Source organism: Oncorhynchus gorbuscha, linkage group LG03 (genome assembly GCF_021184085.1).
Source record: "Oncorhynchus gorbuscha isolate QuinsamMale2020 ecotype Even-year linkage group LG03, OgorEven_v1.0, whole genome shotgun sequence".
NCBI lineage: Eukaryota > Metazoa > Chordata > Actinopteri > Salmoniformes > Salmonidae > Oncorhynchus > Oncorhynchus gorbuscha.
In genome coordinates this window covers 33,271,522-33,284,621 of record NC_060175.1, presented here as the reverse complement: position 1 = coordinate 33,284,621, position 13,100 = coordinate 33,271,522, and the positions used below count along the sequence as shown (strand labels likewise).

The following is a 13,100-nucleotide window of genomic DNA, read 5'->3' as shown; positions in this document are numbered from 1 at the left end:
ACCCCATGCCCAGAGTAGATGAACTACTGGAGAAAATTGGTCATGCTCGGTACATTACGACCCTTGATCTGACAAAAGGTTACTGGCAAATTCCTCTGACCCCCAGGGCCAAAGAAAAGACAGCCTTTGCAACACCTGACGGTTTGTTTCAATACACCGTCATGCCATTCGGCTTACATGGGGCCCCAGCCATCTTTCAACGGCTCATGGACAAAGTCCTAAAACCGGGGGGGGGGGGGTACAGGCAGTGTTAGATGCCCTTAGAAAGGCAGGGCCCACGGCAAACCCTGCCAAGTGTTATGTGGGGTTAGAGGAAACAGAGTATCTGGGATACACTGTGGGAAGAGGGTTAATCAAACCCCAACATAAGGTGAAGGCAATTAGAGAATGGCCGAAATCAGTAAATAAGAAGCAGGTCTGAGCCTTCCTAGGGCTGACCGGTTACTACCGGAAGTTCATCCCAAGTTATGCCACAGTGGCCGCCCCACTTACCGACATGACTAGAGCCAGAGGGCCAAACATGGTCAAATGGGATGAAAGGGCCACCAAAGCATTTAGGACATTACAGGAGGCTCTCTGCTGCAACCCAGTGCTGGTGGTACCAGACTTTGAGAAAGAGTTTGTGGTTCAGACGGATGCCTCAGAGGTCGGCTTTGGAGCAGTGCTATCCCAAGAGGTAGAAGGGGTGGAACACCCCATCCTGTTTTTAAGCAGGAAGCTGGAACCACGGGAAACCAACTACTCAGTCGTTGAGAAAGAGGCGTTGGCAGTAAAGTGGGCTCTAGAAAGCCTGAAGTACTACCTGCTGGGGCGCCACTTCAACCTCAACAGTGACCATGCCCCAATCACCTGGATGCATAGGGCTAAAGAGAAGAACGCTCGGGTGATGCGGTGGTTTTTGAGTCTCCAACCGTTTCATTTTGACTTGAAACACAGAGCAGGGAAGGAAATGGGAAACGTGGATGGGTTATCCCGCATGCATGCATATTTTGCTGCGGTAGCCCGACCTAGGGGGTCGGATCTAGGGGGAGAGATATGTGGCAAAAAAAGGGGTCGAGTGATAAGTGGCAGATATGTGAGAGCAGAACTAATAAACGGGCTCTGCCCAATCACTAAAATGGCCACCCCTGTCAGAACTACAGATCACAAAATGGCCGAACGCCAAAACTACAATAGTCATCAACACTGTTCACATTAATAATGTTTACATACTGTTTCACCCACTTTATATGTACAGTATATACTGTATTCTAGTCATGGCTCATCCCATACAACTTGTATTATTTTCAGGAGCGTGTGTGTGTGTGTTGTTTAGTTTCTTTTGCTATGTATAACTGCACTGTTGGAGCTAGAAACAAGCATTTCACTGCAAATCTGTGTACATGACCAATAAACTTTGATTTGATGACGGAGCAGTGACAGCCCGTTCCTCATCAGACTGTCTTACCGTAGTGAGTTTGTTTCTATCAGCCCATGATGTATAACCGGTCTACCATCTTCAGAACTGGATAATAATTGCTTTATTTGCCTAAAATAATAAGATCTTCATATTGAAGACGTTTTTATGGGCAGAGGCAACACATTCCACTCTGAAGCTCCAGCATACAAGAAAGTACCTTTCCAGCATTACTCCTGAAATTGTATAAACACAAATTCGCAACACCTGATCTGTTGCTGTGATTGTGTGCATCCCTAACCTGAGGAAAGTAATCAGTTAGATATCTGGGTGCAGGAGCATAAATACTCCTGTAAACCAAACCCAGACTACTCTGGGAAACCCTCAACAAGCAGCCAGTAGAGTTCCTGAACGAAGCTCATGTCTATGTGAGTATGTGGACTCACCTTCAATACCACCCTGATCAGCTTATTCTGGAGCTTACCCTTCAGCAACTTCAGCTTACCCTTCAGCAACTTAGATAAGCCCCCAAACCAGGAAGTACTAGCGTAGTCAAAATGGCATTGAATGAGGGCAGTGGCTAGCCCTCTACTGGAGACCTTATCAAGCAGATTGGACTTTCTAAGCAAATATGTAGTCCTTGCATTAACCTTCCCTAGCACTTTAGTGGCCATGCTCACACCTCCCAGGATTCCATCAGGGATGCACCCCAGGTAGCTATGAGGTTTTAGTAGTTAACACCTTACCCCCTAACTCCACTCTGATTTCACAGGACCATCATAAAGCTGTGATTGAGAATAGCCTATGCTATAGTTCATTCTTATTTTTGAAAGCGGCAACTTTAGGACAACATCTTCTTAGGCTAGAATATTTGATAAATAAGCTACTGTTTATAATTTTAACTAGTCTTAAAGCTTATGATAGGCCTAGTAGGTAGTGATGTTCAAAAATAACTAATCATTTGCAAACTGCACAACTCTTTTTACTGACTTGAGAGTCATGATGTTTTACTGAGTGACGCTAGGTTATTGGCCATTTGGTTTTAAACCTCACATGGAGGGATTTACCCGGATCGCGTGAATCATTTATTTCTTAATAAGCTTAACTTCATTAAACTTGGCATTTGATTTTTTTAAAGGCAATTGATAATGTTGGTTCTCTCTTGTTATTAGTCCCCTGGCTACCTTACCTTTTTTTAGGCCTTTCAAACAACTGAGATGGAACTCCATTACATTCATTGTTTGATTAGAAGAAAGCCATGCATAAAACAATGAAAGCGTAGCCTATGAGCCCATAGTCAGATTCATAGCCTATCAAATGGAGAGACGGTAATAGAGGCTACGTTTTTTTTAAACAGCTAGTGTCCGTTACAAAAAGAAAAGTCCATGCATCTGACAGAGAGCAAAAAACTATATTTTCTGACTGGCCATTTTGCGCTGCTTTGGTGGAATTCTCCATTCTGTCTGGCCTACATCCCACTATTGCATTCTGTATTGGAGGTCGACCGATTATGATTTTCAACAACGATACCGATACCGATTATTGGATGCCCAAAAAAACCTGATACCGATTAATCTGTCGATTTAAAAAAAAAAAAAACTTTTATTTGTAATAATGACAATTACAAACATACTGAATTAACACTTATTTTAACTTAACATAAAACATCAATAAAATCAATTTAGCCTCAAATAAATAATGAAACATGTTCAATTTGGTTTAAATAATGCAAAAACAAAGTGTTGGAGAAGAAAGTAATATGTGCCATGTAAAAATGTGTGCCATGTAAAAAGCTAACGTTTAAGTTCCTTGCTGAGAACATATGAAAGTTGATGGTTCCTTTTAACATGAGACTTCAATATTCCAAGATAAGAGGTTTTAGGTTGTAGTTAATATAGTATTTATAGGACTATAAAACAGTATTTATAGGACGTTTGAAACAGTATTAGCGCACACCCAGCTAACTAGCTAGCCATTTCACATTGGTTACACCAGCCATTAGGCTGATAGGCTTGAAGTCATAAACAGCGCTGTGCTTGCGAAGAGCTGCTGGCAAAACGCATGAAAGTGCTGTTTGAATGAATGATTACGGTCCTGCTGCTGCAGTCAGACTGCTCTACCAAATCAGACTTAATTATAACATAATAATACACAGAAATACGAGCCTTTGGTCATTAATATGATCGAATACGGAAACTATCATTTAAAAAACAAAACGTTTATTATTTCAGTGAAATACGGAACCGTTCTGTATTTTATCTAAAGGGTGGCATCTCTAAGTCTAAATATTCTTGTTACATTGCACAACCTTGAATATATGTCATAATTACGTAAAATTCTGGAAAATTAGTTCGCAATGAGCCAGGCAGTCTAAACTGTTGCATATACCCTGATTCTGTGTGCAATGAACGCAAGAGAAATTACAATTTCACCTGGTTAATATTGCCTGCTAAACTGGATCAGTAGTTATAACTAGTGATTATGATTGCTTGTTTTTTTTAAAGATAAGTTTAATGCTAGCTAGCAATTTACCTTGACTTCTACTGCATTTGCGTAACAGGCAGGCTACTCGTGGAGTGCAATGGTTAGAACGTTGGACTAGTTAACTGTGCGGTTGCAAGATTGTGTCCCCTGAGCTGACAAGGTGAAAATCTCTCGTTCTGCCCCTGAACAAGGCAGTTAACCCACAGTTCCTAGGCAGTCATTGAAAATAAGAAAGTGTTCTTAACTGACTTGCCTAGTTAAATAAAAGGTATTTTAAAAATACAACTTATATATATATATATATAAAATCAGCAATCGGTGCCCCAAAATACAAATTTCCTGATTATGAAAACTTGAAATCAGCCCTAATTAATAGGTCGACCTCTATTCTGTATACAACCTAATTACTGAATGAGGCTCTAAAAATAGGAATAGGTAAAGTATCAGAATGTCACATGTGCTGCCCTGCAAGATGTTCTTTACTGCGTGGCGCCAGTCAAGTTCAAATAGGCTAAACCATAGTCTGTCACATCACGATGTCATCACCATCAATGACAGCTGTCGATAGATGATGCTGTCCTAATATCGCCCAACCCCTAACACACACAATGTACCCCTATGCCCTCTGGGGAAGAGCAAGGAGACGGAGGACACTGTAGAGTTGTAATTTTCCCCCACGAGGTGCGCTTTGGCATGGGTTGAGCCCAGGCAGAAGAGGATGAGTTGGAGATGATCTAAGCCCACATGGCAGTTTGATCTGATTGCATGCCTGATTTACTATTCAGATGCAGGCCAGTTCCATTGTGAATAACAGGGAGGAATGCAGAGTCATTGATTTAGAGAAGGCATGAATCACCCAGTTCCCAGAGGAAAGGGCATCCTGATAGTTACTAGGAAACCAGGAGACCTGCTCCCTAAACACAACATCTATATAGGGAGGGAAATACATTACCCTAAAGGCCAAAGTAAAGTATTTCATGCTGCTTGCTTTTTTGTTGTAAATTAATTGACATACTGTAACACTATGCAACTGTCACATAAAGTGGTAGAAAAATGCTAATAACAGTGGGTGTTAGATTAATGAGCTGACAAATAGCAAGGCCAGGCGAAGCCTCCAGAGGTAGTTTATCATTCCTTCCACTTTATCCTCAGTATAATCATTCTAAAATTACACATTTTAATAGCATATTTATTTATTTATTTTTTTTACCTTTATTTAAACGGGCAAGTCAGTGAAGAATACATTCTTATTTTCAATGACGACCTGGGAACAGTGGGTTAACTGCCTTTTCAGGGGCAGAACGACAGATTTGTACCTTGTCAGCTCGGGGGTTTGAACTCTCAACCTTCCGGTTACTAGTCCAACGCTCTAACAACTAGGCTACGCTGCCGCACATCAGAACAAAACTTATAAAGCCAGTACACAAAACAGCACTCTTTGAATGGTTCTGAATGTATACACTGAGTATACCAAACAGTAGGAACACCTTCCTAATATTGAGTCGACATTCCCTCAGAACAGCCTCAATTAGTAGGGGCATGGACTCTACAAGGTGTTGAAAGTGTTCCACAGCCATTCTGGGCTCATGTTGACTCCAAAGCTTCCCACTGTCGTGTCAAGTTGGCTGAATGTCTTTTGGGTGGTGGACCATTCTTGATACACACGGGAAACTGTTAAGCGTGAAAAACCCAGCAGTTTTTGACACAAACCGGTGCGCCTGGCACCCATTACCATAAATCTTGTGCCTTGCCCATTCACCCTCTGAATGTCACACATACACAATCCATGTCTCAATGCTTTAAAATCCTTCTTTAACCTGTCTCCTCCCCTTCATCTACACTAAGTCGATTTAACAAGTGACATCATTAAGGGATCATAGCTTTTACCTACAGTGCGTTCAGAAAGTATTCAGACCCCTTCCCCACATTTTATTTTGTTACGTTACAGCCTTGTTCTAAAATGGATTACATTCTTTTTTCCCCCTCTTCAATCTACACACAGTGATGACTAAGCCAAAAAGTCAATGGGACAGAATACTTTCTGAATGCACTCTAGATTCACCTGGTCAGTCTAGGTCTTGGAGAGAGCAGGTGTCTTAATGTTTTGCATACTCGGTGCATAATACACATGCATCTGAAACTAATACACACTTTTCAAAGAATGTTTTAAATCTTAGGTGGTCTTTTTCAACTGAGAAATAAACTAATGAAACCTGCCAGTTGGGCTTAATGGTATCAGGCATAGATTTCACCTTGAGACACTGAGCATGGTGGCCTTTTCAAAATACAAAGTGTTGTGGTTTCTCTATTATGAATTGGCAGTTTGTCTATGGTATCGGTAAGCACACTTATCAAGGCTCAGTTGAGCTACATGTTGCCTGAATAGATGCTTCAAGATATAGGCTAGATACATTATGGATTTCTTCTCAATTTCTCTGTTTTTCTACCAGCATATCATGTGAGTATTTAATACACAATAGGTACCTTGCAGATTTAAAGTTTGTGACCAGGTCATCCAGTATCCGGTTGTTTCTTAGGTCTTGTTCTGTTGTAGGCTAAAATAGAGAAAAATACATGCTTGTCTGATTTTGACATGTTCAAGCTACCTAAACAGATTACATTTGAAAGATAGTTTTATTGTCATGATGCAGTGCCACCATGCATCATACTTACTGAATTGCATACTGGACATTGTAATTTGTAGGACAGAAATTTTCTTATGCACAAAGAGCAGACTGTAATGAGAAATTCACATAATCAGGTGTAGATACAATATTGTTAATAGACAAGTGTTATCTTCTATAGCCTACACCTGACGGTACAGCTATAACATTGTTTTGAAAATGAATGGATAGGTTGTGTCTAGTGACGACAAAATCTGGATAACTTACAGTTGTGAGAGCATTTGGTCATCATTGCGATACTCAGGAATTCGAAACAAATGGGACATCGGAGAATGGTATCAACATTCTGCATTGCAGAAATAATATCGTCAGTATGATAGTTACTTGGTGAGCATCACATTAACAAACTGCTTTTAGTAACGCGTTGCTAAAGGCATCTACACTGACATTACTTTTATATACACTGCTGGGCTAAATAGCTAGTTTTTTTGTTTGCTAACTAACGTTAGCTGTATGCATGTTTAAAAAGCCAAAACAATAACAGTACGTTAGCTAGCTATAGTAACTGGCTGACACATATGCTATATTCGCTTGCTAACATGTGTTTATACTATTTTGTTAAGCTATTTTGAGAAAATAGTTAACGTTAGCTAGCTCACTAACTAGCGTTAGCTTGTCGATGTGGGAGTTGTTTTGAACAACCACTTACTTTGAGGCAAGTCAGATTTGGTGGTAAATCAGCTTCATTCAAATTGGCCATGACAGTTCTTGATAAGCAGTAGTTAGTTTCTTACAGTTTTGATTCGCTAAACCAAAAGTGAGAAAATAATTCAGAAACTCTGTGACGAGTAAGTAACGTTAGCTATGTATAATCGCGGGTAAATGTATTTTCGTACCAAAATGCACACTTCCGGGAGGATGATGTTTCCTTCTTCTATGGTATAATGGCGTTCGCAACAATTAAATGTGCATTCCGCCACCTAATGTGCGGGTGTATAATAAGGATCACAAGAAAGGAAAACATTTTGGTAAAAATAAATGAAATAATCATACAAACTACCAAAAAATAAATTAACTAAACAAAATCAACCTGCATTTCTGTAAAAACGTTCTAATCAGGTCCCAACACAGGCTCAGAAGCATCTTGTGAGGGCGGGACATTTCCTAACTACAAAAGTTATTGTAGTGCTCCTGCCATTAAGTCTTGGATCCCTAAAAATGTACCGGCTGCAGATATGACATCCAGCTTCTTGGACTTCTTAGACACTTGTGTTGTACCATTAATCACTGTCGCTATCAATGCCACAAAATCAACCTTCTCCACAATAAGTGTACCCAGGTCACCCAATTTACTTAAAACACTAGAAACAGGTTGCATTGCATCCACTGCCATATCTTTAAACACTGTTACCTCTTTGACTTTCTCCATCGCCTCCACATAGGAGATTCGCTGCGCAGCCCTGATCCTTGACACCTTCGACCTCCGTCACCCTAACAGGGCACTCGAGGAAGTCCGGAGTATGTTCCGCACCACAGTTGCAACATTTTCCATTCACAGACTATTCAGCATCATACTTCTCCCGTCTGCAAACATTTGACACGTGAACATATCTTTCACAATTTCCCCACTGTAGTAGTTACAGTTGAAGTCGAAAGTTTACATACACCTTAGCCAAAGACATTTAATCCTAGTAAAAATCCCTTGTCTTAGGTCAGTTAAGATCACCACTTTATTTTAAGAATGTGAAATGTCAGAATAATAGTAAAGAGAATGATTTATTTCAGCTTTTATTTCTTTCATCACATTCCCAGTCTGTCAGAAGTTTACATACACTCAATTAGTATTTGGTAGCATTGCCATTAAATTGTTTAACTTGGGTCAAACGTTTCAGGAAGCCTTCCACAAGTATCCCACAATAAGTTGGGTGAATTTTGGCCCATTCCTCCTGACAGAGCTGATGTAACTGAGTCAGGTTTGTAGGCCTCCTTGCTCGCACACACTTTTTAAGTTCCGCCCACAAAGTATCTATGGGGTATAGGTCAGGGCTTTGTGATGTCCACTCCAATACCTTGACTTTGTTGCCCTTAAGCCATTTTGCAACAACATTTGGGGTCATTGTCCATTTGGAAGGACCCATTTGCCACCAAGCTTTAACCTCCTGATTGATGTCTTGAGATGTTGCTTCAATATATCCACAATTTTCCTACCTGATGATGCCATCTATTTTGCACCCCCACAACATGAGGCTAACACCCCCATGCTTCACGGTTGGGATGGTGTTCTTTGGCTTGCAAGCCTCCCACTTTTTCCTCCAAACATAACGATGGTCATTATGGTAAAACAGTTTCATTTTTGTTTAATCAGATCAGAGGACATTTCTCCAAAAAGTATGATCTTTGTCTCCATGTGCAGTTGCAAACCATCGTCTGGCTTTTTTATGGCGGATTTGGAGCAGTGGCTTCTTCCTTGCTGAGTGGCCTTTCAGGTTAGGTCGATGTAGGACTTGTTTTAATGTGGCTATAGATACTTTGGAACCTGTTTCCTCCAGATTCTTCACAAGGTCCTTTGCTGTTGTTCTGGGATTGATTTTAACATTTCACACCAGAGTACGTTAACCTCTAGGAGACAGAATGTGTTTCTTTCCTGAGTGGTATGATGGCTGCGTGGTCCCATGGTGTTTATACTTGCATACTATTGTTTGTACAGATGAACGTGGTACCTTTAAGCATTTGGAAATTGCACCCAAGGTTGAACCAGACTTGTGGAGGTCTACAATTCTTTTTCTGAGGTCTTGGCTGATTTCTTTAGATTTCCCGATGAGGCACTGAGTTTGAAGGTAGGCCTTGAAATACATCCACAGGTACACCTCCAATTGACTCAAATTATGTCAATTAGCCTATCAGAAACTTCTAAAGCCATGATGTAATTGTCTGTAATTTTCCAAGCTGTTTAAAGGCACAGTCAACTTAGTGTATGTAATGCATGACTTGTCACCAGGAATTGAAAATAAAACCGTAAATATATGAATAATTACCACACAAAACATTTTCTGATAGTGATTTATTGATACAAGTGGCGCGTGCTGGCAGTCAACCATGTAACCTCTCACTCTCACTCTGAGCCATTCAGTGTGATTGTTTATATATATAGCTAGTGAGCTAAGCTGTAGCATCAGCAATGTCTTTCAAAAGGAGACAACTCACAAATGTGGAAATTCTGGAGACTTTATAAAAATTCTGACAACTAGTCTGAGTATGAAAGTCAGGATCAGATTCTGATAGTGACAGGGAGGAGCTGGCCCCCAACCTTGTAGCCATTGAGAACCCTGAACAACTTGTCCACTGACGAAGTCCCAGGTCCCTTTTAAAGATGCTGGTGGTGATGGAGGCAGACAGACAGTGGATGAAGTACAGGAGTTTTGTGGTAGCTGGAAGACCGCCAGCCATTTCACCCCTCCTGGTCCTGCTGTTTGCTTTGATGAGTCCCAGTCTGGGATGCAACACCCCTTGCCATTTCCATCTGAGGCAGAGTGCTTCAAGTTGTTTCTGACAGAGGAGCTGGTGGGAGACACAGTAGAGGAGACCAAATACTATGCCTTGGAACTACAGGAGAAGAGAGAGCCAGCAGTGTGTGGGGGGGCAGTCAATATATTCCCTCCAAAAGGCACAGGTTTGGGGTCAAGTTCTTTGTTATGTGCGATGTGAAGACAGGATGTGTCCAGAACATTATAGTTTACCCAGGGTCCAACATTGAGGGGCTTGGGGTGTCCTGTTCCGTGGTGATGACCATGCTGGCTCCTCATCTCAGCAAGGGACACACTTTGTATGTGGACAATTGTTACAGCAGTCCCACACTCTTCCAGCATCTGCTCTTCAACACAGGGGCCTGTGGCACAGTCAGGTCGAACAGGAAGGGAATGCCAGCATTCGGATGCAGGAAGATGCAGAGAGGGGAGGTGGAGTTCAAGGAGATCTGACAACAGCTGGCAGTAAAGTGACAAGATATTTTTCCATCTGATTGACACTGCTGCCCTCCATGGGCACATAGTTCACCGTCAACTAACAGGTGAGATGATTACTGAACACGGTATTTTTGTAATTGGATTTACAGTTCACATGCAAATCATATACAGTACCATTATGCAATTATAGTGACAATATCTCACCCACCTACCCACTGCATCATCATCCTCTCCCTTCCCTCATCCCCCCACTCCCTCATAGATAAAGTAATTACCTACCAAAAGTACAGAGAGATCCTTATGAGAGAGCTGCTGGAGGAGCACCACACCCCTCGGCGCCCATCCAATAGCAGCACTGTAGAAACTATTACACTCAACGGAACGACTTGATTAGTGTAGTGTCAACAGCGCAGCCACTGCCAGCTAGCCTACAAAGTCAACAACGCAGCCACTGCCAGCTAGCCTACTTCAGCAGTACTGTATCATTTTAATCATTTTAGTCAATAAGATTCTTGCTACGTAAGCTTAACTTTCTGAACATTCGAGACGTGTAGTCCACTTGTCATTCCAATCTCCTTTGCATTAGCGTAGCCTCTTCTGTAGCCTGTCAACTATGTGTCTGTCTATCCCTGTTCTCTCCTCTCTGCACAGACCATACAAGCGCTCCACACCACGTGGCCGCGGCCACCCTAATCTGGTGGTCCCAGCGCGCACGACCAACGTGGAGTTCCAGGTCTCCAGTAGCCTCTGGAACTGCCGATCTGCGGTCAACAAGGCAGAGTTCATCTCAGCCTATGCTTCCCTCCAGTCCCTCGACTTCTTGGCACTGACGGAAACATGGATCACCACAGACAACACTGCTACTCCTACTGCTCTCTCTTCATCCGCCCACGTGTTCTCGCACACCCCGAGAGCTTCTGGTCAGCGGGGTGGTGGCACCGGGATCCTCATCTCTCCCAAGTGGTCATTCTCTCTTTCTCCCCTTACCCATCTGTCTATCGCCTCCTTTGAATTCCATGCTGTCACAGTTACCAGCCCTTTCAAGCTTAACATCCTTATCATTTATCGCCCTCCAGGTTCCCTCGGAGAGTTCATCAATGAGCTTGATGCCTTGATAAGCTCCTTTCCTGAGGACGGCTCACCTCTCACAGTTCTGGGCGACTTTAACCTCCCCACGTCTACCTTTGACTCATTCCTCTCTGCCTCCTTTCCACTCCTCTCCTCTTTTGACCTCACCCTCTCACCTTCCCCCCCTACTCACAAGGCAGGCAATACGCTCGACCTCATCTTTACTAGATGCTGTTCTTCCACTAACCTCATTGCAACTCCCCTCCAAGTCTCCGACCACTACCTTGTATCCTTTTCCCTCTCGCTCTCATCCAACACTTCCCACACTGCCCCTACTCGGATGGTATCGCGCCGTCCCAATCTTCGCTCTCTCTCCCCCGCTACTCTCTCCTCTTCCATCCTATCATCTCTTCCCTCTGCTCAAACCTTCTCCAACCTATCTCCTGATTCTGCCTCCTCAACCCTCCTCTCCTCCCTTTCTGCATCCTTTGACTCTCTATGTCCCCTATCCTCCAGGCCGGCTCGGTCCTCCCCTCCCACTCCGTGGCTCGACGACTCATTGCGAGCTCACAGAACAGGGCTCCGGGCAGCCGAGCGGAAATGGAGGAAAACTCGCCTCCCTGCGGACCTGGCATCCTTTCACTCCCTCCTCTCTACATTTTCCTCCTCTGTCTCTGCTGCTAAAGCCACTTTCTACCACTCTAAATTCCAAGCATCTGCCTCTAACCCTAGGAAGCTCTTTGCCACCTTCTCCTCCCTCCTGAATCCTCCTCCCCCCCCCCCCCCCTCCTCCCTCTCTGCAGATGACTTCGTCAACCATTTTGAAAAGAAGGTCGACGACATCCGATACTCGTTTGCTAAGTCAAACGACACCGCTGGTTCTGCTCACACTGCCCTACCCTGTGCTCTGACCTCTTTCTCCCCTCTCTCTCCAGATGAAATCTCGCGTCTTGTGACGGCCGGCCGCCCAACAACCTGCCCGCTTGACCCTATCCCCTCCTCTCTTCTCCAGACCATTTCCGGAGACCTTCTCCCTTACCTCACCTCGCTCATCAACTCAGCCCTGACCGCTGGCTACGTCCCTTCCGTCTTCAAGAGAGCGAGAGTTGCACCGCTTCTGAAAAAACCTACACTCGATCCCTCCGATGTCAACAACTACAGACCAGTATCCCTTCTTTCTTTTCTCTCCAAAACTCTTGAACGTGCCGTCCTTGGCCAGCTCTCCCGCTATCTCTCTCAGAATGACCTTCTTGATCCAAATCAGTCAGGTTTCAAGACTAGTCAATCAACTGAGACTGCTCTTCTCTGTATCACGGAGGCGCTCAGCACTGCTAAAGCTAACTCTCTCTCCTCTGCTCTCATCCTTCTACACCTATCGGCTGCCTTCGATACTGTGAACCATCAGATCCTCCTCTCCACCCTCTCCGAGTTGGGCATCTCCGGCGCGGCCCACGCTTGGATTGCGTCCTACCTGACAGGTCGCTCCTACCAGGTGGCGTGGCGAGAATCTGTCTCCTCACCACGCGCTCTCACCACTGGTGTCCCCCAGGGCTCTGTTCTAGGCCC

At 43.5% G+C, this 13,100-nt stretch overlaps 1 protein-coding gene across 2 annotated transcripts in view; it reads right to left on the bottom strand.

The window, feature by feature from the left end:
- The window catches only part of LOC124031245 (E3 ubiquitin-protein ligase RAD18-like), a 106,877-nt gene extending 99,456 nt beyond the window's left edge, over positions 1 to 7,421 (bottom strand). For both annotated transcript variants that reach the window (XM_046342297.1, XM_046342298.1), the window contains exons 1-4: positions 7,214 to 7,421; positions 6,772 to 6,850; positions 6,554 to 6,615; positions 6,365 to 6,435 (exon numbers count right to left, since the gene is read on the bottom strand). In XM_046342297.1, the coding sequence (XP_046198253.1) occupies positions 6,365 to 6,435; positions 6,554 to 6,615; positions 6,772 to 6,850; positions 7,214 to 7,264 (263 nt within the window). In that variant the 5' untranslated portion in view covers positions 7,265 to 7,421. The remainder of the gene's footprint in view (positions 1 to 6,364; positions 6,436 to 6,553; positions 6,616 to 6,771; positions 6,851 to 7,213) is intronic.
- Between the last annotated feature and the right edge of the window lie 5,679 nt (positions 7,422 to 13,100).